Below are 27,683 nucleotides of genomic sequence, written 5' to 3'. Positions count from 1 at the left end.
GAGCTGCTTGAATTCTTGCGCCAGGAGTAGCATAAAGTCACCCAACGGCAATGTGAAAGACTGGTGGAGAGCATGCCAAGACACATGAAAGTTGTGATTTTAAATCAATGTTATTCCACCAAATATTGATTTCTGAACTCTTCCTAAGTTAAAACATTAGTATTGTGTAGTTTAAAAATGAATATGAGCTTGTTTTCTTTGCATTATTCGAGATCTGAAGACACTGCATCTTTTTTGCTATTTTGACCAATTGTCATTTTTCTGCAAATAAATGATCTAAATGACAATATTTTTATTTGAAATTTGGTAGGAATGTTGCCAGTAGGTTATAGAATAAAACAAAAATATACATTTTACTTTAACACATACCAATTAATAGTAAAACTAGAGAAACTGATAATTTTGAAGTGGTCTCTTAATTTTTTCCGCGGCTGTATGTATAATGTATATCTATATGTATACACAAATATGTAGGGCCCTGGCCATTTAGCGACATATAGACAGTAAGTTATACTTTGAATTCAGTTCGGTATCTAACTCGGGGCCAGTGCAAGGAACTGCAAATTGGAGTAATATGCTCTCTTTTCTTAGTTTCGGTTACACTTTGTGACACTCTGTGTATGTCTGTCTTTCTCTCCCATTCTCCAGTATAATACCAGGAGAGGGATATCCCAAGAAAAGGGGTGTATTTGCCCCAAAATGAGTTCCAGTGAAGAAGAAGAGAACCATGATCATGAACTTCTGGGGTAAGACAATCTCTTCATTTATGTGGAGATATAATACATTGAAGCAGTGGTAACAGTCGTTTCTATACTTTTGTAAAGTGTGATGCTACAATACAATGCAGTACTGTAGTTTCACTTAAGTAATTTACAAAATCTAGCCAACAGTAGAATTCTGATTACTGTATATTTACAGTATTTACAGCCTATTGCACTATTTTTACAGAATCAAGAAACTACCACACTGGTGGCAGGGGGAGAATGTTCACTGCAGAACAGATTTGACCTTTTGGCTGCTTACAAATGTTCATATTTCAAATACTTTCTGACAGTATAACCTTAAGTGCTCAGGACAAAACCCAATTTGTAGTACGTTGTCAGTGGTTAAACTAAAGTTGAAGTGATTGCAGTTGAAGAGGTTGATATTGATACGTAGCTTTAGTTTCAATTTGGCATCCATTTTGTTATCCATTTGTCATAAATGAGAAAAACATAAGTGTTCAACTGTTCTCTCTCAGAGTACAATGACCTAAAAAACACTAACAACTTGAAGCATTGCCAATTGAATATACTGTATATAAAATGTAGCTGTGTCCTCCAGTTTGGCATAGATTACTGTAGTGTTGCATTGAAAATAGAGAAAAAACACACACAGACAAACACTTCTTTGGACTACAGTAATAAGGTTTGTAATATAACAGTAAACAAATTATTCTTAAATGCTACAATATGTTTCATTACAGCCATATGCTAAAATTGCACGTGTTACTGCACTAAAGAGGCTTACTACAGTACACAGTACTGTTATACATATAAGAAACCACCGAAGAACAATACAGGGCATTTCAGGCACTTTAATAAGAAGCCTTGGAATAACAATGCAGGGCATTTCATGCACTCTAATAAGACACTTTTGAATAACAATACTGGGCATTGCATGCACTCTAATAAGACACTTTTGAATAACAATACTGGGCATTGCATGCACTCTAATAAGACACTTTTGAATAACAATACTGGGCATTGCATGTACTGTAATAAGAAATTATGCTAGCCATGAATATTTTGTAATTGTATTTAATTTTATTACCAACAATACCCTTTCAGCTTCCCCTTTTTAAGAATAGTCAGGCAGTTTCTGGGTGTCAATGCCTCTGTAGTAATTCATTGGTGCTATTTTGTGCGATAGACTCGTCCGTCGGAAGAGACCTCCATCACCTGCGCCCACTTGTGTGTCCATGAAGAGTGACCAGTCAAAGGATCGCCACATCAACTTCCAAAATGAAGATGGTACAGATGAATCAAGGCAAGTCCATAGAACAGACTTATGGAAAGGGTATGTATAAAAAGATATACTGTCCACGCACACAGCAGGAAGCCAACAAATCATCAATTAAGAGTGTGAAGAGAAATATTTGGTCAGGAAACAAATATACTCCCAGATAATTCATAGAGGCTAATTGGCGTGCTCATGGGTGCTGTTTTTCAATGCAATAGACTCATCCATCACAATAGTTCTCCATCAGCTATGCCCACTGGTGTGTCCATGAAGAAGGACCATTCATAGAAATGACTAATTCATTTCAAGCAAAGGAAGTTAAAGCTTGAAAAGCTGTACTGTCACGATAGTTAACATAAGGTGCATATTATTTCTGAAATAAGTCATTACAGCATAGAACAGACAAAACAAGTACAAGCCCAAAATCCTAGAAGTAAGGAAAAAAATATCTGTATACATGTGCTTTGTACGTTAAAGAAGGCACATAATGTAGGTTTTCAACAGTTTTTGGTATGAGCACATTTTTTGTTTTCATAAGCCACACAGTTTATTCACTAGGTTTCTGATATAGGCTTGAAACCCTGCTGAAACATAAAACAAACTTTTAAAGCACAGTGTTGCCAAATATGCAAGGGATTATGTATAGGCCACTGGTCAGTATAGGAAAATAAATCCCGACCGGACAAAGAGAACCCCAACACGCAGTCAGGTTGATACACTTACAGTACATGTGTGCTTGACTCAACAGTGATCTTATAAGACATTTGAAAGAAACACTCTTAAAATAATATTTACAGCTTTAAGTAAGGTCATTCATTCAGTCTAATATGGTGGTTTTACTGAAAACTGCTTAGTCTACAGGTAAGGTAAACAGTTTTTGTATTGCTTGTTCCAAGCAATGAAATTCCTTACAGCTGTTGTTGGCACCTCATCCTACCAGCAGAGCACCTTCTCTTGTAGGACATTTATGTACAGTAGTGAGAAGAGAAAAGTAAATTTCACATGTGTAACCAAGGTTAACAAAGTCATCTTTAAGATTCTGTAAATAGTGTATAAATAGTAATTAAGTTTAGTTATTAGTATTAGTTGTCTAATTAACAAACATTAAACATTGATTAGTTATGTATTTATTAGTAACCTCGGAATTCGGCATAGCTTTTTAATTACAGTTTTTATCCATTGCTTTGGGCAATTTCACAAAACCGAAATTACATTCTCTCTTTTAGTGCATTTGGCAAAATAGCCTATATGGTTCAGCACAACTACATAGATCACCTTCAAAAGGTCATATCTCACCCAAAACCAAATAATTTTCTCATAAAAATAGTCAGTGCCCCCAAAATGAAAAGTTCCTTCCCGAAAAGAAAAGGACATTCTCCAAGCTTTAAATATATTTGCCAAAATAACCTAGATGGTTTATCAAAACACTATGGCACACCTGCAAAAGGTCATATCTCTCCCAAAACAGTCAACTCATCAATTCAAACTAATTCCGTTTCTCATACTAATAGTCAGTGCCCCCAAAATGAAAAGTCCCTTTGGCATTGTTTAAGCACTGCAGGTCAAAACGTTTAGATGTTTTGCCAGTATGGCAGTGGACCATAGAAATATCCCTCAAGTGCACATTTCAATCTTGGCTCAGTCCTTTGACACTGAATGTTTACTGCAGTAGATGTTTTCTTTCCAGAATACTTTGTGTGTCAAACAGAAAAAAGAATAATTCAAGCGTAGCCTACAAGGTAGCACTCATACTGCACTCATACTGCCATGGAAATTGTTACAGTTATTGCCATACATCGTGGTTACAGTAACAGAAAATGCATACAGCACAATATACTGTCACACAATAAGCACATCAAAACTAAAATGATGTATAGCCTACACTAACAACACAACCTGGAGCTTCTGGGTATTGTATGGGCCAAGACTGGGAATGTGGGAGACTACACTATTCTCTAAAATGGCATCACACATGGTGATGTTGCCCCCGCGCTGGCCTGGGACATCCGCCGTTGCTCCTCTTTTTCTTCCTCCTCTTCCTCTAACAGGCAGTTGCCCTTGGTTGTTTCCCTGGCCAGGTGCTTCCATGTTCATAAATTGTACTGAACTTGGTCAAGCTCTAGATATTTGATAGAAGCATTTATAGTCCTGGATTGGACCTGTCAGCTAACTTAACTTACTGTGTGATTGGTGATCGGATGTGTGAATCTCCCCCTTGATTGTAGTAAAGTTCTAGTTGCACCTGAAAATTACTGTAAGCTGATGATCCAAGAGATCCATATTACAGGATATACCATGATGTTTCTCATGGTATTATGTGCCTGAAAGATTTTGACAGTAGAGTGAACTATTTTGTAGGTGATGATGTACTCAAGGAAACTATGCCAACATGTTTTGCAGAGAACAACCACTTGACTGAGAAGCAACAGTCAGTTTAGACCAGCAAGATGTATTCAATTGGTAATTGGGCTAACTGAAGGCAATTGTACCTAACCATTTGCACAGATGTGCTAAATCATTTGAAATGTGTGCAAACTGTAGGCAATTGTACTTGTCATTTGCAAGGAGTTTCTAAAACAATTACAATTTGATTATAAAGGAATGAGAAATGCCAATCTGTTGTGAACCAGTGCCCAGTGGTTTGGAGGTTTGCACGTGTTGTTTTGAGAATGTAATTTCTGTTTCGTGAAATTGCCCAAAGCAATGGATAAAAACTGTAATGAAATGCAATGTTTGAAATGTAATGTTGGAGCGCCCTTTACTGGATGTAGTGCGTGCTGAAGAGCACGTGCAACTTAACTTTGAATAAAGAGATGAAGCGACAGAGACTCAGAGAAAACGTTTTTTTAAATACACGGTGACTACCTTTTTTTTGTGATAGAAAAAGTACAGTTTGAGAATAGGCAATTTATGTTTCTGTGATTTGTGCTAGTTGAGTGCTAACTTGTAGCCAAACCAGGTAGCCACACCGAGCTACAGTGGACCAACTAGGAATAAGATGTTTGCTTGAATGGAAGATTGAAATGAAGATCTGTCATTGTGGATTCATCGACAATGAATACTGACTGACTGACTGACTGACTGAACACTCAGTAAAAACAACAATGACGACCAGATAGCGAGCCTCCCACCGAACGACAATAAAAGGATTCCACACCACATTCAGTCCAACTGACTGAGAACTGTTTGATAGCTTGATAGTTGAAGTTCCACGGATACGTCAGACTTTACATGTACTTTTTTATTTAATGAAGAGACTGAATGAACACTGTCAAAGGACGGGATAGCCTGTGGGTCTTGAGCAAGGTGTTATACTCGAAGAAGGACTCAGGAGGTTCAAGATGGTAAAAATGATGAGGTTTTCATTTTTCACAAATAAGGCCATAAAAACAAAGACAATAATAAATCAATGTAAATTAAACCTTTCCAAGGACAAATAAATAGGCATCATCGCCACTAGACAAATAAGCAAATAAGTAGTCGACTATATCATTAAAAAAACACATTAACTGGTCAATGTAAGAGCTCCTAAGACTTACATCTTATTAACAGGCAACTCTCTCGAACAAAGAAAAAAAGGCCAGTTTAAGGCTGCACTCAGACGTGTCTGTTGATCCGGCAAGGTTGACGTCATCCTTTGCCGATCTGAATTGTGGCTCCGTTGGGTTCTGATGCGTTGCGTTTCATGCATTGCTTGCGGCGAGAGTTGAAAAATGTTCAACTTTTCGAGAGGCAACACATGCATCAGCCAATCATGCATCGCCTTTCATGCCAATCATGCATCGCCTTTCATGCATAACTGACAGCACAGGCTTTAGCCAATCAGATCGCGTTTATACTCAGGTCTAAAGAGCGGGAAGCTAGGAAAAAAAAGATGGCAGACCAAACTCCGTAGATGGTCATATTTGTAACTATAAGTTGTTTGTTTGACTTTTTTTTTCTTATATTTTCTAAAGTTACCGAGAAATACACACTGTAAAAACCCTGTTATTGTAACTGAAAAATACGTCTGATAGGATTTGTGTCTTAGACACCTATCTAATGTTAGCATGCTACTACTCACAAGGCAAACAGCTTGCTAGTGGCGTAATTGGTTTGTTGACCTGTCAATCTCACTATTACGTAACCCCATGCGCCAGACTCCTCCTCCCTCATCCGTTGGATCAACGCATTGCAACGGACACATCTGAGTGCTCTGTAAGTAGCCTTGACACTAGCCTTCAATTGGCTCACACCAATCATTGATTGCAGGTGTGTCACAGGCAGGCACCAACACCTTTGGCTCACAGCAGCCATACTTAAACATTTTGGCTCACAGCAGCCACAAAACAGTCCCATACAGCGGGGGAAACGTACACAAAGCACTAGGGGTTGGTGACGGCATAGCCGACACATAATAAATCAGCCATAATATATATACACACGCGGAACATATAAACTGCACATGGATACAAACATTGAATATGCACCACACACACAAAACACCTGCACCCAGTTCATTCAAGACGGCAACAAACGGGCTGCAGTGGCGGGTCACACTAGCCTGGTGACACCAGCCTACGTATTTCCGCCTGAATTGATTTCAAGCTCATACTCAGTCTGGCCCAACCCCATTGACAATCGTCTCCAGAACTAAAAATTTTGCAGGACCAATCAGCGAACAGTTCAGAGCTGTGACGCAAAACTCGCCTTGGAGGAAAAGACACGAAAAGCTATCGGAAAAGTTGTCTCAACTCTCGAGAACATCAGAAAATTAAAAGGAGAACAAGAGTATTTTCTTGTAAGTTTTATGATTGGAAAGGACGTCGTAGCTCTTCTCCCAACTGGCTTTGGGAAGAGTTTAATCTACCGAATGCTTACTAAACGTTGCTGATTGGTTAAGGGAACTCCAATGATTTTAAACCTCAAGATAAGCACCCGCCCATCTCGGAAACCAAAATGCATTGGGTTGGCCCAGACTGAAAGACGGAATGAAATGGAGTCACAGGCTGGTAATGGCCAGGCTAGGGTCACACAGGTGCCCCGTCACAAACACACTGAATATTGAATGTATGTATTGCAAATGAGATATGATTTATGTTGAGTAAATGTTTGAACTGCTAGCCTGTACAATTGTGTTGGGTTATGTGAATTTGTTTACGTCTTGATGTTGGAAGTCTTGATAAAGGAGGTCTTCTTTTTTGTGTGAATAAGAGACAAAAATACACATTTATGTGGCAAGTTGCTTGAAATCCAAATCTACCAAACCTTATTAAAAAAATGTGGTGCACATCCTTAGTTATGCTCTCTCAATTAACAAGCAACATGTTCATGACAAGGCATTATCCACACAAACAGATATGCTCTTATCTGTACACCATTACAAGATCCTAATTAAAAACATCAACCATTTTATACAACCAGTCAGGAATGGAAATTAGCACCGGCTACTCGCCAAATTGTGGGTATATTTGCAAATTTGATCAAGCTACCCCTTCAAAATGGAAATTAACAAACATATTTGACACTTTTCAAACGTTCCATGGAGAGTGTTCACAGTTCGAATGGTCAGGACATGAAAAGGCTTGGAATGCAAATATACATACTTTTAACGTAAGGTAAATGTCTTTATTTAACAGCTTGATGTTCAGGCTTACATTAGCTGTAGTAAATGAACTATGGTAGGCAAAGCTTATCACGGTGTGTGTACGCCTTCTTGACTTACACTTATTAAGAAGATGGGACAGGCCTAAAAGACAAACCGGGACAAATGCAAAATCATTTTGAAACACTTTGTTAAACAAGAAATGCCTATAAATGTTTATAAGCATTTAATGTACAAAACATGATATAGTAAACTAGACAAAGAGCTTACTTCTCCAGACCAACATGACTCTACAAACAAATCTAGCTAGTAGAGGACAAAATATTCATGTACAATCATAAAATAAATAAACATTCCTTATAGACCAAATTTGCTTATTTATGTTACACGGATAACCAATACTGTGTAATTTGATGCCCTGTTTATTATTCCAAGCATATCTGCTGTTGACCATTGGTGTCCGCATGTGTAAGCGCATCAAAATTGCCACACTAAAGAGTTTGCCTCTGAAATGAAAATTTGAGCATAGAAAATGTACTATGGTATGTGCTATAAAAAAAAACAAGGTTAGCCTACGCATTTTTTTTACATGTTCAGTAATTACTAGTGATCAAATTAAAAGACAAAAAATGTTACACATAGGAATAAATATTGCTATGTCATTGCAAATGTGTATACCCATCAAAAAAGACCTAATGTACATTATTTTATCAAGTAATCATTTCAAGTAACCCCGGATTTTATAACAGTGGTGTGTATGCATTCTAGATACAATACATCATTATATTACATGTAATTACTTTGAAGAAGGAAGTCTTCTCTTTTCTGTGAATAAGGGACAAAGATACATGGCAAGTTATATGAAATGCAAATCTGCCAAACCTCATTAAAACAAATTTGATGCACATCCTTAGTTAGACTAAAATCTCTCAATTAACAAGCAACATGTTCACGACAAAGCATCACCAACACAAAAAGATGCACACTAGTTTTAGCAGCTCTAAAAGGCAGCAATAAAAGTCATACTTGGATTTGATAACCTAAGGGAGGTGGAGTTGGCCATCAGGGCAAAGAGCCTCCAAGCTTTCAAAAATCTACCAAAACTGTTCAGTCTGAGAGTTTGATTGATCTCAATGATAAGGAACTACTCTTTTCTTTTCAGACGATAATTCATAAAAACATTTAGATCTAACTAAAAGGCATAGTTGGCATTTGCATATACAAGGTTTTTTTTGTGCAAAGTAGTTTAGCTTAGCTTGTTGTTCACACTTACACTAGCTGTAGTATATGTGTAAGTATGGTGTGTTAATGCCTTGTTGACTTGAAATGGAAAAAATCAACATCCTTCATATGTACAGAATTAACAATTTTATGTAGATTATGTTCACATTACAGTTAAAATGACCTAATAATTTATGTAGGTTTATTCGTCTTGAACAATCACGGTACAGACGATATTAGTGTAGTGTAGTGAAGTGATAATTTTTTGTTTTACACATACTGCTGATAACTTTGTGTGTGTGTGTGTGCATGTGTGTGCATGTGTGTGTGTGTGTGTGTGTGTGTGTGTGTATGTGTGTGTGTGTGTGTGTGTGTGTGTGAAATACAGCCTCATCCAGCAGAAGAGATCAAAGAGATCATACTCTCCCGTACCAAGCTGTGTGTCCATGAAGAGTGACTGGTCCATGGAAATTCCACTTAACTTTGCACAAGGAGGTGCTCCTGCTGGTCAGAGGTGAGTAGTAATGAGGACTTTCCACAGGAAATACAATCATCCTTACCGTTTGAAGTACACCTGAAGTATAAAAGTGTACCAAAGAGGTTTTACTTGTCTTTTAAGCCAGCCATTTATTTGAGACAGGCAGGTCAATATATTTTTATTTTGTCTTCAGACCTGAAAAGTAAGCATTATGTATATACAAAATGTATGACCTGTAAAGGAGACTGACAAAATTAATGTATTGACAATATTAACCTTCACATTGTCAGAAGCAGCTGAGCCCCCCTAAGGGTGAAATGCTAGAACTACAATAGTGTCGTCCTGATGGATTTATGTAAGCCCATAGCTGCAAGCAAAATTAAGCTGAATTCTACTCCACTTTTATCTCACCTGATACACACCAATTGGTATGACCAATTTCCCCAGTCTTGGCTAAAGGTCTCAAGTGGTGTTCAATCAAACAGAGCTGCTCCTTGAAATGTCTACATCCAAACAGTAAAACAAACATTTGGTAATCATTTTAACAGTTTGATATTAGGTTAAGATACATTTTTCATAACTCACACGACATGCACACATTTCGAATGTGATTTAACAAAAATAATATAAAATAAATGAATTGAGAACATCACACGACAATCAAGAAACAAAATAGAAAAAGTCACATGTGAATGCATGTAGGAAAATATAATCCTGAATCCAACATATCAATAATCAGACTATGCTTGTGTTTGTGTTGGTGTGTGTGTGTGTGTGTGTGTGTGTGTGTGTGTTCCTGTGAAATATAGCCTCATCCAGCAGAAGAGAACACACTCTCCCGTACTGAGCTGTGTGTCCATGAAGAGTGACCAGTCCATGGATCTTCCACTTCCCTTGGCAGAAGGAGGTGTTCCTGCTGGTCAGAGGTGAGTAGTAATGAGGACTTTCCACAGGAAATACAACCATCCATATAGTCATTTGAGGTACCCCTGAAGTGTACCCCTGAAGTGTACCAAAGGTGTTTGACTTGTTTTTAATGCTAGATATATGAGATGGACAGTTCTAGATATTTCTTAAATAGAGAGACGGACAAAATCCATTCACTGATATGATTGATTGATGAGGATGTTAGCCTTCACATTGTCACAAGCCTAAGCCCCCCTGAGGGTGAAATCCTAGAGCTGATCTTGTGAACTATTTCAGTATATTTTGTAGGTTTTTCAATATGTAGTATTAATCATAGCAGTACCACCATATTGTCAGAAGGTGGCAGTATGAGACAGACCAGAGGCTGACCTGTCATGTCTGACTTTGCTGTTCAAATCAAAATGATATAAGTAATTTAATAGAGGTAAAGAATGATCTTCAAAGTGACACTGTGGAAACATTTGAAATCAAATAGATATGTGTGTGTGTGTGTGTGTGTGTGTGTGTGTGTGTGTGTGTGTGTGTGTGTGTGTGTGTGTGTGTGTGTGTGTGTGTGTGTGTGTGTGTGTGTGTGTGTGTGTGTGTACATGTGTGTGCATGCGTTTGTGTCCACGTGTGTGTGTGCGCGTGTGGGTGTGTGTTTGTGTGTGAAATACAGCTCTTTCACTCCTCATTCATGCTAGTTGAACCATTTCAGTACATTTCTCTGCACTTAAAAATGCGGTAGTGAAAGAGAAAGGGAAAGAGAAGAAGAAGAAAGACAAAGAGAGACTTAAACACTCTAAAGTTCTTGGTTTTATACCTGAAGACACCAGCCAATCCCCTAAAAATAACATTCTCCCAGGCCGAGGTGACAGTGGGAATTGTCGAATTATACAATTCTGTGCAGAGGAGAAACAAGTCAGTAAAGTGACATAATAATAATCTGGAGCAACAAGCACAAATCCAGCAGCCCTCCTGTGTCAGCTGGTGAAATGTAGTGAGAGTGAGAGAGAACGACTGCAGAGGAAATATGAAGCAAGTCAATTCATCAGCAATCACATGAGAGAAGAGCATTAGGGGGACACAGTGCTGAGGGTAGTTTATATAAAACTCTTCAGACAGAGTGACAGTTATGTAGACTACATTAGGGGGAAACTCTTCAGACAGAGTGACAGTTATATAGACTACATTAGGGGGAAACTCTTCAGACAGAGTGGCAGTTATATAGATTACATTAGGGGGAAACTCTTCAGACAGAGTGGCAGTTATATAGATTACATTAGGAGGAAACTCTTCAGACAGAGTGGCAGGTATACAGACTACATTCCTGCTTGATATTACAGTAAACAAGTAATTTAATATTTGTTCTTGTTTTCCCACACAGAGACCAACCTAGTCCAGTACATTTTGAAATGCAGCAGATCCACAAATCCCATCTTCAGAAAAAGTTTCAGTGTCTGACTGAGGGAATCACAAAGCAGGGAAACCCCACACCCCTCAGTAAGATCTACACAGAGCTCTACATCACAGAGGGGGGGAGAGGAGAGGTCAATGATGAACATGAGGTCAGACAGATAGAGAGAGCATCCAGGAGAGTAGCAGCACCAAACACACCAATCAACTGCAATGACATCTTTAAACCCTTGTCTGGACAAGACAAACCCATCAGAACAGTGCTGACTAAGGGAGTGGCTGGCATTGGAAAAACTGTCTCTGTGCAGAAGTTCATTCTTGACTGGGCTGAAGGCAAAGCCAATCAGGATGTCCACTTCATATTTCCTCTCCCTTTCAGACAGCTGAACCTGATGAAGGAGAAAAAACTCAGTTTGGTGGAGCTTATTCAGCATTTTTTCCCTAAAATTACAGATCCAAGGATATTCACTTCTTCAAAGCACAGATTCATGTTCATCTTTGATGGTCTGGATGAGTGTCGACTTCCTCTAGATTTCGACTCCAATCCGAGTTGTTATGATGTGACAGAGCCAGCCTCAGTGGACGTGCTGCTGACAAACCTCATCAAGGGGAATCTGCTTCCCTCTGCTCTCCTCTGGATCACCACCCGACCTGCGGCAGCCAATCAGATCCGTCCTGAGTGTGTGGACCAGGTGACAGAAATAAGGGGATTCAGCGACCCACAGAAAGAGGAGTACTTCAGGAAGAAAATCAGTGATGAGATTCTGGCCAGCAGAACCATCACACACCTGAAGTCATCCAGGAGCCTCTACATCATGTGCCACATTCCAGTCTTCTCCTGGATTACCGCCACTGTTGTGGAGAAAACATCAGATGCATCGGGGAGTGTAGAAATGCCCAGGACTCTCACTCAAATGTACGCAAACTTCCTGATCATTCAGACAAGCATAAAAAATGAAAAGTACACAGAGAGAAAAGAGAGAGATGAAGAGATGATTTTCAAACTGGGGAAACTGGCTTTCCAACAGCTGGAGGAGGGCAATCTGATCTTCTATGAGGAAGACCTGAGAGAGTGTGGTATTGATATCAAAGAAGCATCAGTATACTCAGGAGTGTGTACTCAGATCTTCAGAGAGGAGGGGAAGGTGTTCAGCTTCGTGCATCTGAGCATTCAGGAGTTTCTTGCAGCTTTATATGTGTTCCTCTGCTTCAGCAACAGAGAGAGACACATGCCTGACCAACAGCAAACCTCTCAGCTCTCTGCTCTGTTCAGAGCTGCAACACCTCATGACCTACTCAAGACTGCAGTGGATCTAGCCTTACAAAGTAAGAAAGGACACCTGGACCTTTTCCTCCGCTTCCTTCTGGGCCTCTCACTGGAGTCCAATCAGAATCTCTTAAAACACCTGCTGCCAAAGACAAGAAGCCAATCACAGAGCTCAGAGCAGACGGTCCAGTGTGTCAAACAGAAGATCAGAGATCAGAATAAATCAGACAGAAGGATTAACCTGTTCTACTGTCTGGATGAGATGAATCACCATGCTGTAGTGGAGGTAATTGACAGGAGCTCCGGAACTCTGTCTGTAGACATGCTCCTACCAGGAAAGTGGAAGACTGGGACATTTGAGCTTAATATTTCAGCAGAGCAGCTGGATGAGTTTGACCTGCAGAAGTACATAAAGACACCAGAGAAAGATTTGACTGAACTCCTCAGTCCTGATGAAGTTCTGAAGAAGCTGATGCCAGTTGTCACATCTTCCACATCAGCTGAGTGAGTAAAACACTGTGTGTGTGTGTGTGTGTGTGCGTGCGTGCGTGCGTGCGTGCGTGCTTGCTTGCTTGCTTGCTTGCTTGCTTGCTTGCTTGCTTGCTTGCTTGCTTGCTTGCTTGCTTGTTTGTTTGTTTGTGAGAGAGAGAGTGTAAGTGATATACTAATAATATTTAGGGATGTTTAGCTTCAGGAGCATCTAGGCCGTATATGTGTATATAGTATATATATACTGTATATATACAGTTTATACAGTCATGGACAAAAATGTTGCACTTCTGTCAGTTAATGCACCACTACTCCCAGTGTTGCAATTACAAATGTTTTTGTATTCACATGTTTATTTACTTGGTTTGCATTGGAAAAACACAAAAAATCTGAGACATAATGCCAAATCTGACTTTATTCCACATAAAACTAAAAAAAGGGCCGGACAAAATTATTGGCACCCTCAACTTTATAATGGGTAGAACACCCTTAAAAATAAAGAAATACAAATATCTGAAACCAATGGCTTCCTGTTACCATTAATGAGGTGTCTTACACCTCTCTACTGGAATTTCGGACCACTCTTCTTTTGCCAACTGCTCCAGGTCTCTCACATTTGAAGGGTGCCTTCTCCCAACTACTGATTTGAGATCATGCCCCAGTTGTGCTATGGGATTAAGATCTGGACTCATCTCGGACACTTCAGAACTCTCCAGTGCTTTGTCTTAACCATTTCTGGGTACTTTTTGAAGTGTGCTATGGGTCATTGTCCTGCTGGAAGACCCATGTCCTCTGACGGAGACCCAGCTTTCTGACACTGGGCCCTACATTGCGCCCAAAAATGATTTGGTCGTCCTCAGATTTCCTGATGCTATGCACACAGTCAAGGCATCAGGTTCCAGAAGCAGCAAAGCAACCCCAAAACATCGGTCCAGCTCCACCATAATAGCCTGTAGGGACCGTGTTCTTTTCTTTGAAGGCCTCATTTCGTTGTCTGTAAACTGCTTAGACAAAAAGCTCTACTTTGGTCTCATCTATCTACAGGACGTTCTCCCAGAATGATTTTGGCTTCCCCAAGAAAGTTTTGTCAAACTCAAGTCTGGCTTTTTTAGGTCTCTGTGTCAGCAGTGGGGTCCTCTGGGTCTCCTACCATAGCATCCCATTTCATTTAAATGGCGACGGATAGTGCAAGCTGTCACCGTTGTACCCTTTGTCTGCAGGGTAGCTTGAATTTATTTGGAAGTTGTTCTAGGTTATTTATCCACCATTCAAACAATCTTTTGTTGCATTCTGTCATCAATTTTTCTCTTCCTTCCACATCCAGGGAGGTAAGTGACAATGCCATGGGCTGTAAACTTGTTGATGACACTGCGCAGAGTGGACACAGGAACATTAAGATCTCTGGAGATGGACTTGTAGCCTTGAGATTGTCCATGCTTTTCTACAATTTTGGTTCTCAAATCCTCAGACAATTCTTTGCTCTTCTTTCTTTTCCCAATGCTCAGCGCGGTATACACAGTCACACAACACAAAGGTTGAGTCAACTTTGCTCCTGGTTGCAAATGTAATTTCTATATTACCAGCATCTGTGGCTCGCCACAGGTGAGTTTAAATAAAGATTAAAGGAGAATTACATGCTTAAAATACAATTATTTCTTAAGGGTGCCAATAATTTTGTCCGGCGTTTTTTGAGTTTTATGTGGAATAAAGTCAGATTTGGCATTACTTGTCAGAATTTTTGTGTTTTTCCAATGCAAACTAAGTAAATAAACATGTGAATACAAAAGCATTTGTAATTGCAACACTTTTCTGGGAGTATTGGTGCATTATCTGACAGAAGTGCAGGGGTGCCAACATTTTTGTCCATGACTGTGTGTGTGTGTGTGTGTGTGTGTGTGTGTGTGTGTGTGTGTGTGTGTGTGTGTGTGTGTGTGTGTGTGTGTGTGTGTGTGTGTTGTGTGTTTGTGCGTGTACCCCTGAGTGTGTGGGCGGATAGAGGATTGATGATTAATATTTTGATGTATCATGATGTTTCTCCCAGGCTGAATGACTGTAACCTGACAGAGGAGAGCTGTTCCTATCTGACCTCTGCCCTGACCTCACACTCCTCAAGTCTCACACAGCTGAACCTGGGGGGCAATGAGCTGCTGGGAGACTCAGGAGTGGAACTTCTATGTTCTGCCCTTTCTCATCAAAACTGCAAACTGGAGGACCTAGGGTAAGCATCATTTCATGTAGATAGTGTGTGTGTGTGTGTGTGTGTGTGTGTGTTGGTTGGGTTGGGGATTAAATATTAATAATATGCAAAGTAATTGGATTAATTGTATTTATGTTGTTTTCCTTTGGTGGTTACGGTATATGAGACAGAGCTTCTGAAGCATCTAGGCCGTATATATCTGTGTGTTTGTGTGGGTTTGTGTTTGTGTGTGTGTGTGTGTGTGTGTGTTTGTGTCTGTGTGTGAGTGTGTGTGAGTGTGTGTGTGTGTGTGTGTGTGTGTGTGTGTGTGTGTGTGTGTGTTTGTGCGTGTGTGTGTGTGTGTGTGTGTGTGTGTGTGTGTAGCAGACATGAGCAGTCAGAGGAATGTTCTCATGATGGAGTTGTGTGTGTGTGTGTGTGTGTGTGTGTGTGTGTGTGTGTGTGTGTGTGTGTGTGTGGCAGACATGAGCAGTCAGAGGAATGTTCTCATGATGGAGGTGTGTGTGTGTTTGTGTGTGTGTGTGTGTGTGTGTGTGTGTGTGTGTGTGTGTGTGTGTGTGTGTGTGTGTGTGTGTGTGTGTGTGTGTGTGTGTGTGTGTGTGTGTGTGTGTGTGTGCGTGTACCCCTGAGTGTGTGGGCAGATAGAGGATTGATGATTAATATTCAGATGTATCATGATGTTTCTCCCAGGCTGGCTTACTGTAACCTGACAAAGAAGAGCTGTTCCTATCTGACCTCTGCCCTGACCTCACACTCCTCAAGACTCACACTGCTGGAGCTGGGTATCAATGAGATGCTGGGAGACTCAGGAGTGGAACTTTTATGTTCTGCTCTTTCTCATCAAAACTGCAAACTGGAGGAACTATGGTAAGCATCATTTCATGTAGTGTGTGTGTGTGTGTGTGTGTGTGTGTGTGTGTGTGTGTGTGTGTGTGTGTGTGTGTGTGTGTTGGTTGGGTTGGGGATTAAATATTAATAATATGAAGGTAATTGGATTCATTTTATTTATGTTGGTGTTGTTTTCCTTTGGTGGTTACGGTGTATGAGACAGTGCTTCAGAAGCATCTAGGCCGTATATATCTGTGTGTGTGTGTGTGTGTGTGTGTGTGTGTGTGTGTGTGTGTGTGTGTGTGTGTGTGTGTGTGTGTGTGTCCCTGATCCCCCAAGTACATCACAGTGTTTTACTGGTGAAGGAACAGAGAGTTACATTACAGTATGTTGGTGCTTTATTTAGTGTTGAATGACACAGAGTTTCAGTTGTATCTAGACCTGTATGCACTGTACGTGTGTGTGTGTGTGTGTCTCTGTGTGTGTGTGCGTGTGTGTGTGTGTGTGTGTGTGTGTGTGTGTGTGTGTGTGTGTGTGTGTGTGTCTGTGTGTGTGTGTGTGTGTGTGTGTGTCTGTGTGTGTGTGTGTTTGTGCGTGTACCCCTGAGTGTGTGTGTGTGTGTTTGTCAGCGTGTGTTTGTACCCCTGAGTGTGTGGGCGGATAGAGGATTGATGATTAATATTTAGATGTATCATGATGTTTCTTCCAGGCTGGATAACTGTGACCTGACAGAGAAGAGCTGTTCCTATCTGGCCTCTGCCCTGACCTCACACTCCTCAAGACTCACACTGCTGGACCTGAGTGGCAATGAGATGCTGGGAGACTCAGGAGTGAAACTTCTATGTTCTGCTCTTTCTCATCAAAACTGCAAACTGGAGGAACTATGGTAAGCATCATTTCATGTAGTGTGTGTGTGTGTGTGTGTGTGTGTGTGTGTGTGTGTGTGTGTGTGTGTGTGTGTGTGTGTGTGTGTTGGTTGGGTTGGGGATTTAATATTAATAATATGAAGGTAATTGGATTCATTTTATTTATGTTGGTGTTGTTTTCCTTTGGTGGTTACGGTGTATGAGACAGAGCTTCTGAAGCATCTAGGCCGTATATCTGTGTGTTTGTGTGGGTTTGTGTTTGTGTGTGTGAGTGTATATGTGTGTGTGTGTGTGTGTGTGTGTGTGTGTGTGTGTGTGTGTGTGTGTGTGTGTGTGTGTGTGTTGTTTGTGTGAGTGTGTGTCCCTGATCCCCCAATTACATCAGTGTTTTACTAGTGAAGGAACAGACGGTTAAACTACTTGAGCAACATTAGAGTATGTTGGGCCTTTATTTAGTGGTTGAATGACACAGAGCTTTAATTGTATCTAAACCTACTGTATATGCACTGTACATCTGTGTGTGTGTGTGTGTGTGTGTGTGTGTGTGTGTGTGTGTGTGTGTGTGTGTGTGTGTGTGTGTGTGTGTGTGTTTGAGAGAGAGAGAGAGAGTGTAAGTGAAATACAAATAATATTTAGGCATTTTTAGCTGCAGGAGCATCTACAGTATATCATATCAATATTATCACAGAGTACCTCCAGAAATTGGGAGTGGAGAGGATGGAATGGCCTGCCTTGAGTCCAGACCTCAACCCAATTGTATACTTGTGGGATCAGCTTGGGCGTGCTGTATGTGCCAGAGTGACGAACGCAACCATGTTGGCTGACTTGCGACAAATACTTGTTTAGGAATGGGATGCCATCCCACAGCAGTGTGTGACTGTGACCAGGCTGATGACCAGCATGAGGAGGAGGTGCCAAGCTGCTGTGGCTGTGTATGGATCTTCCACACGCTACTGAGGGCCCTGACAGTGTAAAATGAATAAAGTGTAAAAATGGCCAATATGTGTTGTTTTTCCTAAATACTGTGGGAGAATCATCCAATCCACCAAGCAACTCAAAACAAGAGTGAATACCAACAGAAGAATATTGCAGGGGATTTTGGCAAATTTATTTGGGCCGCTACCCACACAGTTAGCTGTGTTGCGTGTGCGTGTGCGTGTGCGTGTGCGTGTGCGTGTGCATGTGTGTGGATTGGTGATTAACATTCAGATGTATCATGTTGTTTCTCCCAGGCTGAATGACTGTAAGCTGACAGAGAAGAGCTGTTCCTATCTGGCCTCTGTCCTGACCTCACACTCCTCAAGACTCACACAGCTGGACATGGGTGGCAATGAGCTGCTGGTAGACTCAGGAGTGAAACTTTTATGTTCTGCTCTTTCTCATCAAAACAGCAAACTGGAGAAACTAATGTAAGCATCATTTAATATAGTATGAATGTGTGTTTGTGTGGTTTGGGGGCGGGGGGTAAATTAAATATTTTTATAATATTAAGGTATTTGGATTAATTGTATGTATGTTGTTGTTGTTTTTCTTTTGGTGGTAATATGAGACAGAGCTTCTGAAGCATCTTGGCTGTATATATCTGTGTGTGTGTTTGTTTTACTGTGTGTGTGTGTCTGTGTGTGTGAATGTGTGTGTGTGTGTCTGTGAATGTTGGTGTCCCTGAGTGTCTGTGTGTTTATCAGTGTGTGTGTGTGGGTGTGTATGTATGTGGGTTTGAATGTTGGTCTCCCTGGATGTGTGCGTTTATCAGTGTGTGTGTGTTTGTGTGTGTGAGTCTGTGTATGTGCTTTATTTAGTGGCTGAATGACAGAGACCTTCAGTTGCATCTAGACCTATATGTACTGTAGCGAGAGAAAGAAAAAAAGTGAAATACTAATAATATAAATATTTTTTTAGTTTAATTAATTGTATGTACTAGGTGTTTTTTTCTTTGGTGGTTATATGACACAGAGCTTCAGGAGCATATAGGCTGTGTGTGTGTGTGTGTTTGTGTGTTTGTGTGTGTGTGTGTGCGTTTGCGCGTGCGTGTGTGGGTGTGTGTGTGTGTGTGTGTGTGCGTTTGCGCGTGCGTGTGTGTGTGTGTGTGGGTGTGGGTGTGTGTATCCCTGAATGTGTGTAGGGGGATAGAAGATTGATCATTAATATTCAGATGTATCATGATGTTTCTTCCAGTCTGGAGAAATGTAACCTGACAGAGAAGAGCTGTGCCTATCTGGCCTCTGCCCTGACCTCACACTCCTCAAGTCTCACAAAGCTGAACTTGGTGAAGAATAACCTGAGTGCATCAGATGTTGAGCAGCTCTCTGCTCTAGTGAAGGACCCCCACTATAAACTGGAGGAATTAATGTGAGTAAATATCTAACCATCTCACTCAGGTCTTTATAACATGAGACCCAACATGGATGCCTGTCTTTTAATTTTCTGTTCTCCAGATTCTCTCTCTTCTGTCTGTTTTGTCTGGGGTACTCTGCTTTTGCTCATCCATCTTTCATCCTTCTCTCTCCCACGTTCTTCCCCCTTTCTATTTCTCTCTTACACCTTACAGCTCAGGGCTGTCTTCCATCTCATCTCATCCTCTGGTTATTTGTCATCTTTGACTCATCATGTTTGTTTGTTTTTGACCTTTGGCCTTGACCTTTGGCTCACATATCTCTCTGTCACTCTCATTCCTTTCCCCCATCTCTTTTTCTTTTCCTCAATATTTCTTTCTGTTATTCTGTTATTCTTTTGCTCGTTCTGTCTATTTATCAGATCATTAGTTTTATGACATAACTCCAGTCATTAACTCACATCAAACTAACTTCAGTAAGAGTCATAATATCTTATATTAGTGTTATGTGTTTCTCGGTCACAGGTTCAAGCCCAGTAAGGGACTGTTTAACAGTAAGGTTTAACTTTGAAAAGGTTACACACACCATGAAGGGAATTTGCAGCAATCTCTATTGGTCAAGCCAGATGCCACTCTCTTCTTCTGATTGGGCCAGTGGTTTCAGACTTTCTAGCTCCACCCTTACTGTTTCTGCTGCAGTGTGTCTAATGTGTGAATGTGTTTATCATGGCTGCTGTTACTGATGTAAGAATACAGCAGCCCTCTCTCTCTCATGCAGTCTGGTTCACTGGGAGACAGTCGTCATGGAGACTGGTGGATTGCTGTGTCTTTTCTCTTGTCATATAGATGGGAAGGCTACTTTACACAACAGACAGGGCTGGATGGGGTCTGTGATCCAGAAGAGAGTGATTGATTAATGTATTCTCTCTTTTATCCTGCAGATGGCGTTAGTGAGCAGCAGTGTGTAGAGCCAAGACCCTGAGCTGGATGGGGTCTGTGGTCCAGAAGCTCATGAAAACAGGGTGGGATCCAGCACACACACATCAGCATCTCTCCTGCAGAATGTCTGGGGAGGACCATGAACATGGGCTCAGCTTCCAGCAGAACACAGCAAACAGCCTCTTCCTGAGGGGAGGACAACGGTGAGATGCATGGAGTGGAGGCGTGTCCTGATCAGCCAGAGATGATTGACAGCATGCAGCATGGACTCAGCAGACAGAGCAGGACCAGTCTCTCTCAATCATGTGCACACATGGAGATATGGACTGGGGGGGATTATCCATAGATGTTGTATAAATAGGCTTTCTGGGATTTGTTATTGTTTTGTGATATATGTAGCTATGTAGAGATATAGACTATTATTGAGATTGTATGAATATCTGTGTGCTATCAGTGTGTAGTTAATGTACACTGTCTCTTTAAGAGTCTTTGTTTATTAATGATGTCATCAACACCTTATCTTTAGTTCAGGAAGTGTATTAGTTGATGGACAAGAAACAAGAAAAAGCCTCATGTTCTTCTGTTATTGATATTATTGCTGTTATTGATTGATATTGTTACTCCTCTGTTAGATTTCATGCCTTTGGATGCCCTGTTGGTATGTCAGTTTGTGAGCCAAAGTCTTAACAGATATTTGTTGGCCTTATTAGTTGGTTTATTGCTAGATTTAACTTTGAATGTGTAAATTGATATTACATGTTCTGGTATTAGCATAAGCTGACCTTTAATGCATTAAGTTGGATGTGATAATCCATTGTCATCAGTTTAGCTAAAATACACATCTTACTTGATCAATGCAATGGTGCACGCTAGGAATTTTATAGCGTTGACACACCTTATATTCAAATATATGCTAGGAGCACCTTATACTCAGATATAATTTCATATTCATTTCTATTGATGTACTGAAGTTCATATACATATGTTGGAACTCTTGTAGCTTTACCCGACTTTCAAATAAATAAATAAGCTTTTTAATGAATTAGTAAATGTTCTAGGCTCCATTTGTAAATGCCCTCTGATGACAACACTGAACCCTGGGACAACTTCAGACTCCAGTCATCATTCTGTTACTCGTGACATGACTGGGGTGACATATGACTGACAGAGAGAGCTGCCACACCTCCACCCCCACACAAACCAGAGTAGGGGAAAGAGCAGGTGGTGCACTAGTTGTCCCTGTCCACTAGAGTGCAGAAGAGAGCAAACATGAAAGTCAATCACCTACTGTAGATTCTACTACACATAATTATCCTTGTTTCTGTGTAAGCAGTAGTAAACTCCATGGAATTAAACTAGTTCAGGTACATTCATATTTGCATTGTAATTCAAGATACATGTTTTATGTATCACATGTATGTGTAGTTATTGATACTACAAACAATTATAGCCAATTGAAAGGAGAGGAATGATTTGCCCATTGCTTCACTTCTGCTAGTTCTTTTTTCTATACTGTTTTAGTTGTAGTTTGGTAATAATAAAAAACAATCTAGATTTGTGTGCGAATCAAAGATAACATTCTTTGCCATGTTTTCCTTGTGAAAAACCCAGATGGGATTGTTTTTGTTTGGGACAGGTTTAGGTATTCCAGGAAGCTGGATTGTCAGCTCACCTGTGAAAAATATGTGGCTATATTTAATGTTGTGAATCTGAATTTGTAAAAGTAATCTTTAATATCTTATGTACCATTTAGTGTCACATACTGATTATCCCTATCCATAAACACATGATCATAGAAGTTGTTTGATGATATTTTTAAAGTTGCTAATGCATGGTGCAATACCCCCACCTGGCCTCTAGGGTGCAATACCCCCACCTGACCTCTAGGGTGCAATACCCCCACCTGGCCTCTAGGGTGCAATACCCCCACCTGGCCTCTAGGGTGCAATACCCCCACCTGGCCTCTAGGGTGCAATACCCCCACCTGACCTCTAGGGACAGTATCCCCACCTGGACTGGGAAAAACTTATGAAGAACAATACTGTGCTTCCCTTCAGGCAAGCACACTAATAAATTGCCATTAGTAGGCAAAAAATATGAGCCTGTTTCACATTCATTAATCAGCCTACACATTGTCATCTTTATCACAATGCAATGTCTCTGTCTCACTTGCTGGTTTGCTTCTTTGTAACCAACTCTGCAAAGATGTGCTCCCCTTTGCTTACTCCATTAGCTGCTTCTCTCTCTCTCACCCTTTCTTACTACATCCAAGCAGTTGCGCATCGATTAAGTCACTCAAGACAACCGTGGCCATAAACTGTGACCATAGGCTGCCATAGGAAATATTTCGGGTGGCGATTTAAAAAATCTAGGCCTACATGAAATTCTGCAGCCGTTATACTATTTTAAAACTTTTTTATTTCTCCCTCGGTGGGGCAGCTTGAGTCGAGGAGGGCAGATGGCAGTTGCCCGGGGAGCCATAACCCCCCCCCCCCCCCCCCCCAAACCCCCCCCCCCGTGCCATCCCTGCCTACCACTTACCTATATCTAAAACAAATAGGCCTGCCACTAGTCTATATTTAAAACATACAAACACTAAGGCCTGGGACACGCCTATATTTAAAACATATAAACACTTTATATTATTCTCATGATGTTCACAGTCGATTACCATCGCTAGCCAAGAGTCTCCCCCCTTTTCCTCTATATGTCCCATTCTCCCCAATCAACCTTGTAAACTATTACCACGTGGTAGGATGGTTTTGTCTTGGCTAGGATCTTTAGGTGCCCTTCCAATGATCTAAGCTTGATAATCCCTATGGCTGCCCTTCCAATTGGAAAAGGTGCCCTTCAAGGTAAGAAAACACAATGAAGGACTCTTTCAATAGGGAGAACCGGTCCCAGTCTGGAACATAACTTGTAGTGACCCTACAGTCTCCCTTACAACATGCCCTTTAGGACAGGCTTTCCCAAAATGGGTACGCAGAGACCACAGTATAGGGGTGCCGTCAAACACATGAATAAGATTTTTAATTTACCACTAAAACCTTCTTAGTCTACATTTAGAACACATTGTATGACCCCTAAGAAATCTTTTCTGGGTTTTAGCAAGGGGCGGATAAATTATGCTAATAGTGTTTTGATGTCATCTCATCTGCACTGTCCCTTGCTTTATATTTTTCCAAGTACCCTTAAGCCATAAACATCGTTAGGCCTGGGCGACCTATGGCGGTATTCCTGTCAGTGTGACAAAGTCGCACAAAAGTGTGTTTTCATGTAGACAAGCGGTGTGGTGTAGGCCTAATGGGTGGGGAAATGTCCATGTGAGTCATACAGGTGTGGTGTGGTGGGTGACTAATGGATGGGGTAATGTTCATGTGAGTCAGACAAGTGGCAGACAAGTGCACGCTCCTGCCTTTATGTGAAGTAAGTAACATACTGTTACTTCAAGTAACAGTATGTTAGTGTAGCAGGTAAAAGATTTACACCTGTATTGTTCTTCCTCTTTATCTTTTATACTATTTTCTTATACGTGTAGTCAGCAGCCAATGAGCCGTTGGAATACAGGTGAAACTAAACAGGAAGAAGTCAGAGACCGGTGAACGTTGAGAACGTGACTGCAGCTGCCTGACTGCAGAATTGGAAGAGTGAGAGATAAAGTTTAATGCTCAATATAGTTTTAAATTAGCGACGGAAAGTGATTGCCTTTTTGCCTTTGGGGTGTGTTCGCTGTTCTTGGATCTGTCCCGCTGCTGAGTTCGACAGTGCCCTGCCAACCAGAGACTGCTCCAGCGCTCCAGCGACCGAGTTAAAACTGAAGGGAAGACTTGAGGTGAAGTAATCTGACTTTATTATTTAAACCTGACTTTATTATTTGTGTTATTTAACAACAAGCTTCAGTGGAGAGAAACCATTGTGTTACTCGCGAATGCGACGGAGAAAGATAACTCCACCCGGAATTAAACTTTTGTTAGTTGATTTGTCACTTTCTCACATGCTAGGACCAATACAGTTTTGGCTAGCCTATTTGCTTTGATACTTGCCGTTTTTCCTGTGGACTGAGTCTGACGAGATTTAAGTATTTTGCTCTGGACTGAATCGTAAAACTTTTAAAGGAACTGATTATTCCTATTGTTTGGACTGAAACCATTTAAGTTTAAAACGACTATTAGGTGAGAGGACACTGGTCAGTTACATTTATAGTCTATTTTATTTTGTGACTGCTGTTAATTTGCTGTGAGGTTACATTATTTAAATTCTAAATTCTGAATATCATTCAAGTCAATGTTATGTTATCATAGTTTAGCATTGATTCCATACACGTTATTTTCAATATTTTGCAACGGTGAATGAAAGGGGTTCTGGGGACTAAGGTGTATTATGTTGGCCAACATTAGTGGTAACAGGTTTGAATTACAACTGTGAAGGGTGAACCCATGGGTGATTTTGAATAACCAAGATATTTCTATACACTTTGTATTTGTTTTATTTTCCAAATTCATCTACTATATTAAATCATTATTATAGTAGACTATGATAGAGCCTATTAAATCACTATTCAATTGGCAGTTTGCACAGTGACTACTGGTTGTTTTTCATATCAGCGTCCTTTATTTACACATAGCTAAGTACACACATGCTGCTAGCTTGTGATGAAGTCATGTTAATAGGTGTGAATATGCACTATGAACTTGTGAATATGAAATCTTTCATACGAAGTTGCACAGGCACCCTGAGGGATTCTACCTTTTTTACCATTATAATTTTAACAGTTGAATCAATCAAGTAGACTATAACATCAGCTAGATAACTATTTATCAATAATGGGAGACCAATGCCAGAGCTAAAAGGAATGCTTCAAACAACGAGACAGAAGATATCTCGGTCGACTACGCTCATACAAAGCCAAATTGCTTTGAAATATAGCGGGGGGGGGGGGCTTCTCACCCTTAAATTCAAAATTCAAATATCATTCAAGTCAATGTTATGTTATCATAGTTTAGCATTGATTCCACGTTATTTTCAATATTTTGCAACGGTGAATGAAAGGGGTTCTGAGGACTCAGGTGTATTATGTTGGCCAACATTAGTGGTAACAGGTGTGAACCCATGGGTGATTTTGAGTAACCAAGATATTTCTCACCCTTCATTCGCTAGCATTATGCAGGTCTCAGTACATAACTGAGCACATGTGTCAAAACAAAAGGCCCGCGGGACTGATCAGGCCCGACAAGCCATTTAATCTGGCCCGCCAGCTCCTCAGAATGTTACAAAAAGTTCCATTGATTTGAATGAGCAACGGTGAAATTTCATTTGCCTTGCCTAATTTTCCCTCAGGATTAATAAAGTATCCATCTATCTCCTATTAATCTATCTATCAGACCTCGTGTGCTGCGTCCGCTGGTATGTCGAACGCACCACAAATACTGCAAGTCGCACAATGAACTGTCCAGCCCTCGACTTTGAATTTTTTTTTTATTTCGGCCCTCTGTGTATTTGAGTTTGACAACCCTGATCTAGAGGAACAGCAACAGAGGGAAGAGAGAGTGCAGGTCCTGCAGACCTGTTAACACAGCTGAAATCTGTGAGGTCAAAGATTGATGTCTGTGAAAGTCTGTGTGCCTTCCCCACACATACACGCACTAGACAACATGGCAAGCATATTGTTACATTTGCGAGGTGAATAGCAATTAGATGACCTGGGTTCAATTTCTGGGCAAAGCAAGTTGGTCTTTGGATAAAGGTGTTTGTTAAAGCTGCATTTTTGGTTCACTTTGTCATTGATAGCCTATGACTTACATATACAGCAGTAGTAGAGAGTTCTCAGGTAGGGAGTGCTGGAGATAAGGCCTCCTCCCCTGCACCTCCTCCTTTGATCCGCTCCGCAGTCAGAGTGAGACGCCAGGGTTAGGGTGTGAGGTGAGTGAGTGTGTGAGTGAGTGTATGCATGCATGCTTGGGAGTGTGTGTGAAATACAGCTGATATATTTGTGTTCTGTTCTAGTTTCTTTGAGTTATGGTGTGAATGCTTAATGCTTTTGCAATGTTAATGAACACTGTTCTCCACCCTTACGTGGCCTTAGGGCAGCAACACACCACCACTAACCCCTGAACCCTGTAGGACACTGGACCCGTCTGTTGTTCAGCTGTATGTAGACAAGCTACCGGTCACTCCCACACATGAACAACGAAAAGGCTACAAATGTACACCGCACTGATCTGGGCCTACTTCCTGTGTCAACCAGGGTCCTGCCAGCCTGCCAGCCCTGAGGCTTAAGCCCCATTTAGCCCCGTTGTTGTCAGCGGCAGAAAACACCCTCTCGCTGGGGAGACGATTAGCAGGCACATCCAAGTAGTGTTTCTTTAGCTTGGACAGAGTTGGATATATGGCAGTATGATCTCTACCAATCCAGCAGACATTCAGTCATAGAGATGGGAGTTCCCTCTTTGTAGACTGACAGCTCACATTGCACAGCATCTTGTGATAGCAGCTAGATCTACTGTTCTCACAAATGTAAAAAAATCTGCAATCTTGTAGACCTAACCGAATATTCATACTGCCTTACTATATAGCAAAAAGCAGTATGTCACAATCCGTAGAATGTCTATTCTCATTCAGGCGATCACTGTGATCTGTTGCCATGACTTCGACCTTGTGGTGGGGTGGAGCTTATTTCGCCCATTACCACCCCACTCACAAAATGATTTGTATTCAGGTCAGATAATCAATTTTGGAGGGGGAGACTCGTAAGACCATGGCTCTAGTCTCAGTAGTGTAGTGTGTGTGTGTGTTTAGTAGACATGAGCAGTGAGCAATGTTCTCCTAATGGAAGTTCTCCTCCTCTTCTCTAGGATGGGGGGATATATCTCTTACAAGAGGTCAAACTCCCCAACCCCAACCTGTGTGTCAATGAAGAGGGATGATTCTACGACTGGACGGTAAGATTATGACTCTAGGATTTATGCTGTGTTTGTGATTTAGCAGACAGGATCAGTGAGATAAATGTTCTCCTGATGGGCGTGTGTGTGTGTGTGTGTGTGTGTGTGTGTGTGTTATGTAAGCCTTGTCTACACACCTTTGATTATGGAAGTGTGTATTTCTGTGTGTCCACGATTCCATATTGAATAATCAACTTTCGAGGGGGAGACTCTTTGACTGG

At 40.9% G+C, this 27,683-nt stretch overlaps 1 protein-coding gene across 1 annotated transcript in view; it reads left to right on the top strand.

Annotated features, from left to right (window-relative positions):
• Positions 1-433: 433 nt before the first annotated feature.
• LOC308369979 (uncharacterized protein) overlaps positions 434-27,683 on the top strand; it is a gene marked incomplete at its 3' end in the record, with an annotated part of 40,811 nt that continues 13,561 nt past the window's right edge. The window contains exons 1-10 of the mRNA XM_080844538.1: positions 434-746; positions 1,912-2,028; positions 9,195-9,320; positions 10,094-10,210; positions 11,578-13,377; positions 15,404-15,580; positions 16,250-16,426; positions 17,097-17,273; positions 18,486-18,662; positions 19,429-19,602. Coding sequence (XP_080700664.1) covers positions 700-746; positions 1,912-2,028; positions 9,195-9,320; positions 10,094-10,210; positions 11,578-13,377; positions 15,404-15,580; positions 16,250-16,426; positions 17,097-17,273; positions 18,486-18,662; positions 19,429-19,602 — 3,089 coding nt within the window. The 5' untranslated portion in view covers positions 434-699. The remainder of the gene's footprint in view (positions 747-1,911; positions 2,029-9,194; positions 9,321-10,093; positions 10,211-11,577; positions 13,378-15,403; positions 15,581-16,249; positions 16,427-17,096; positions 17,274-18,485; positions 18,663-19,428; positions 19,603-27,683) is intronic.

The sequence above is a fragment of the Sprattus sprattus genome (assembly GCF_963457725.1).
Source record: "Sprattus sprattus genome assembly, chromosome: 9".
Classification (NCBI taxonomy): domain Eukaryota; kingdom Metazoa; phylum Chordata; class Actinopteri; order Clupeiformes; family Clupeidae; genus Sprattus; species Sprattus sprattus.
This window is presented reverse-complemented; position numbering and strand designations above follow the sequence as displayed.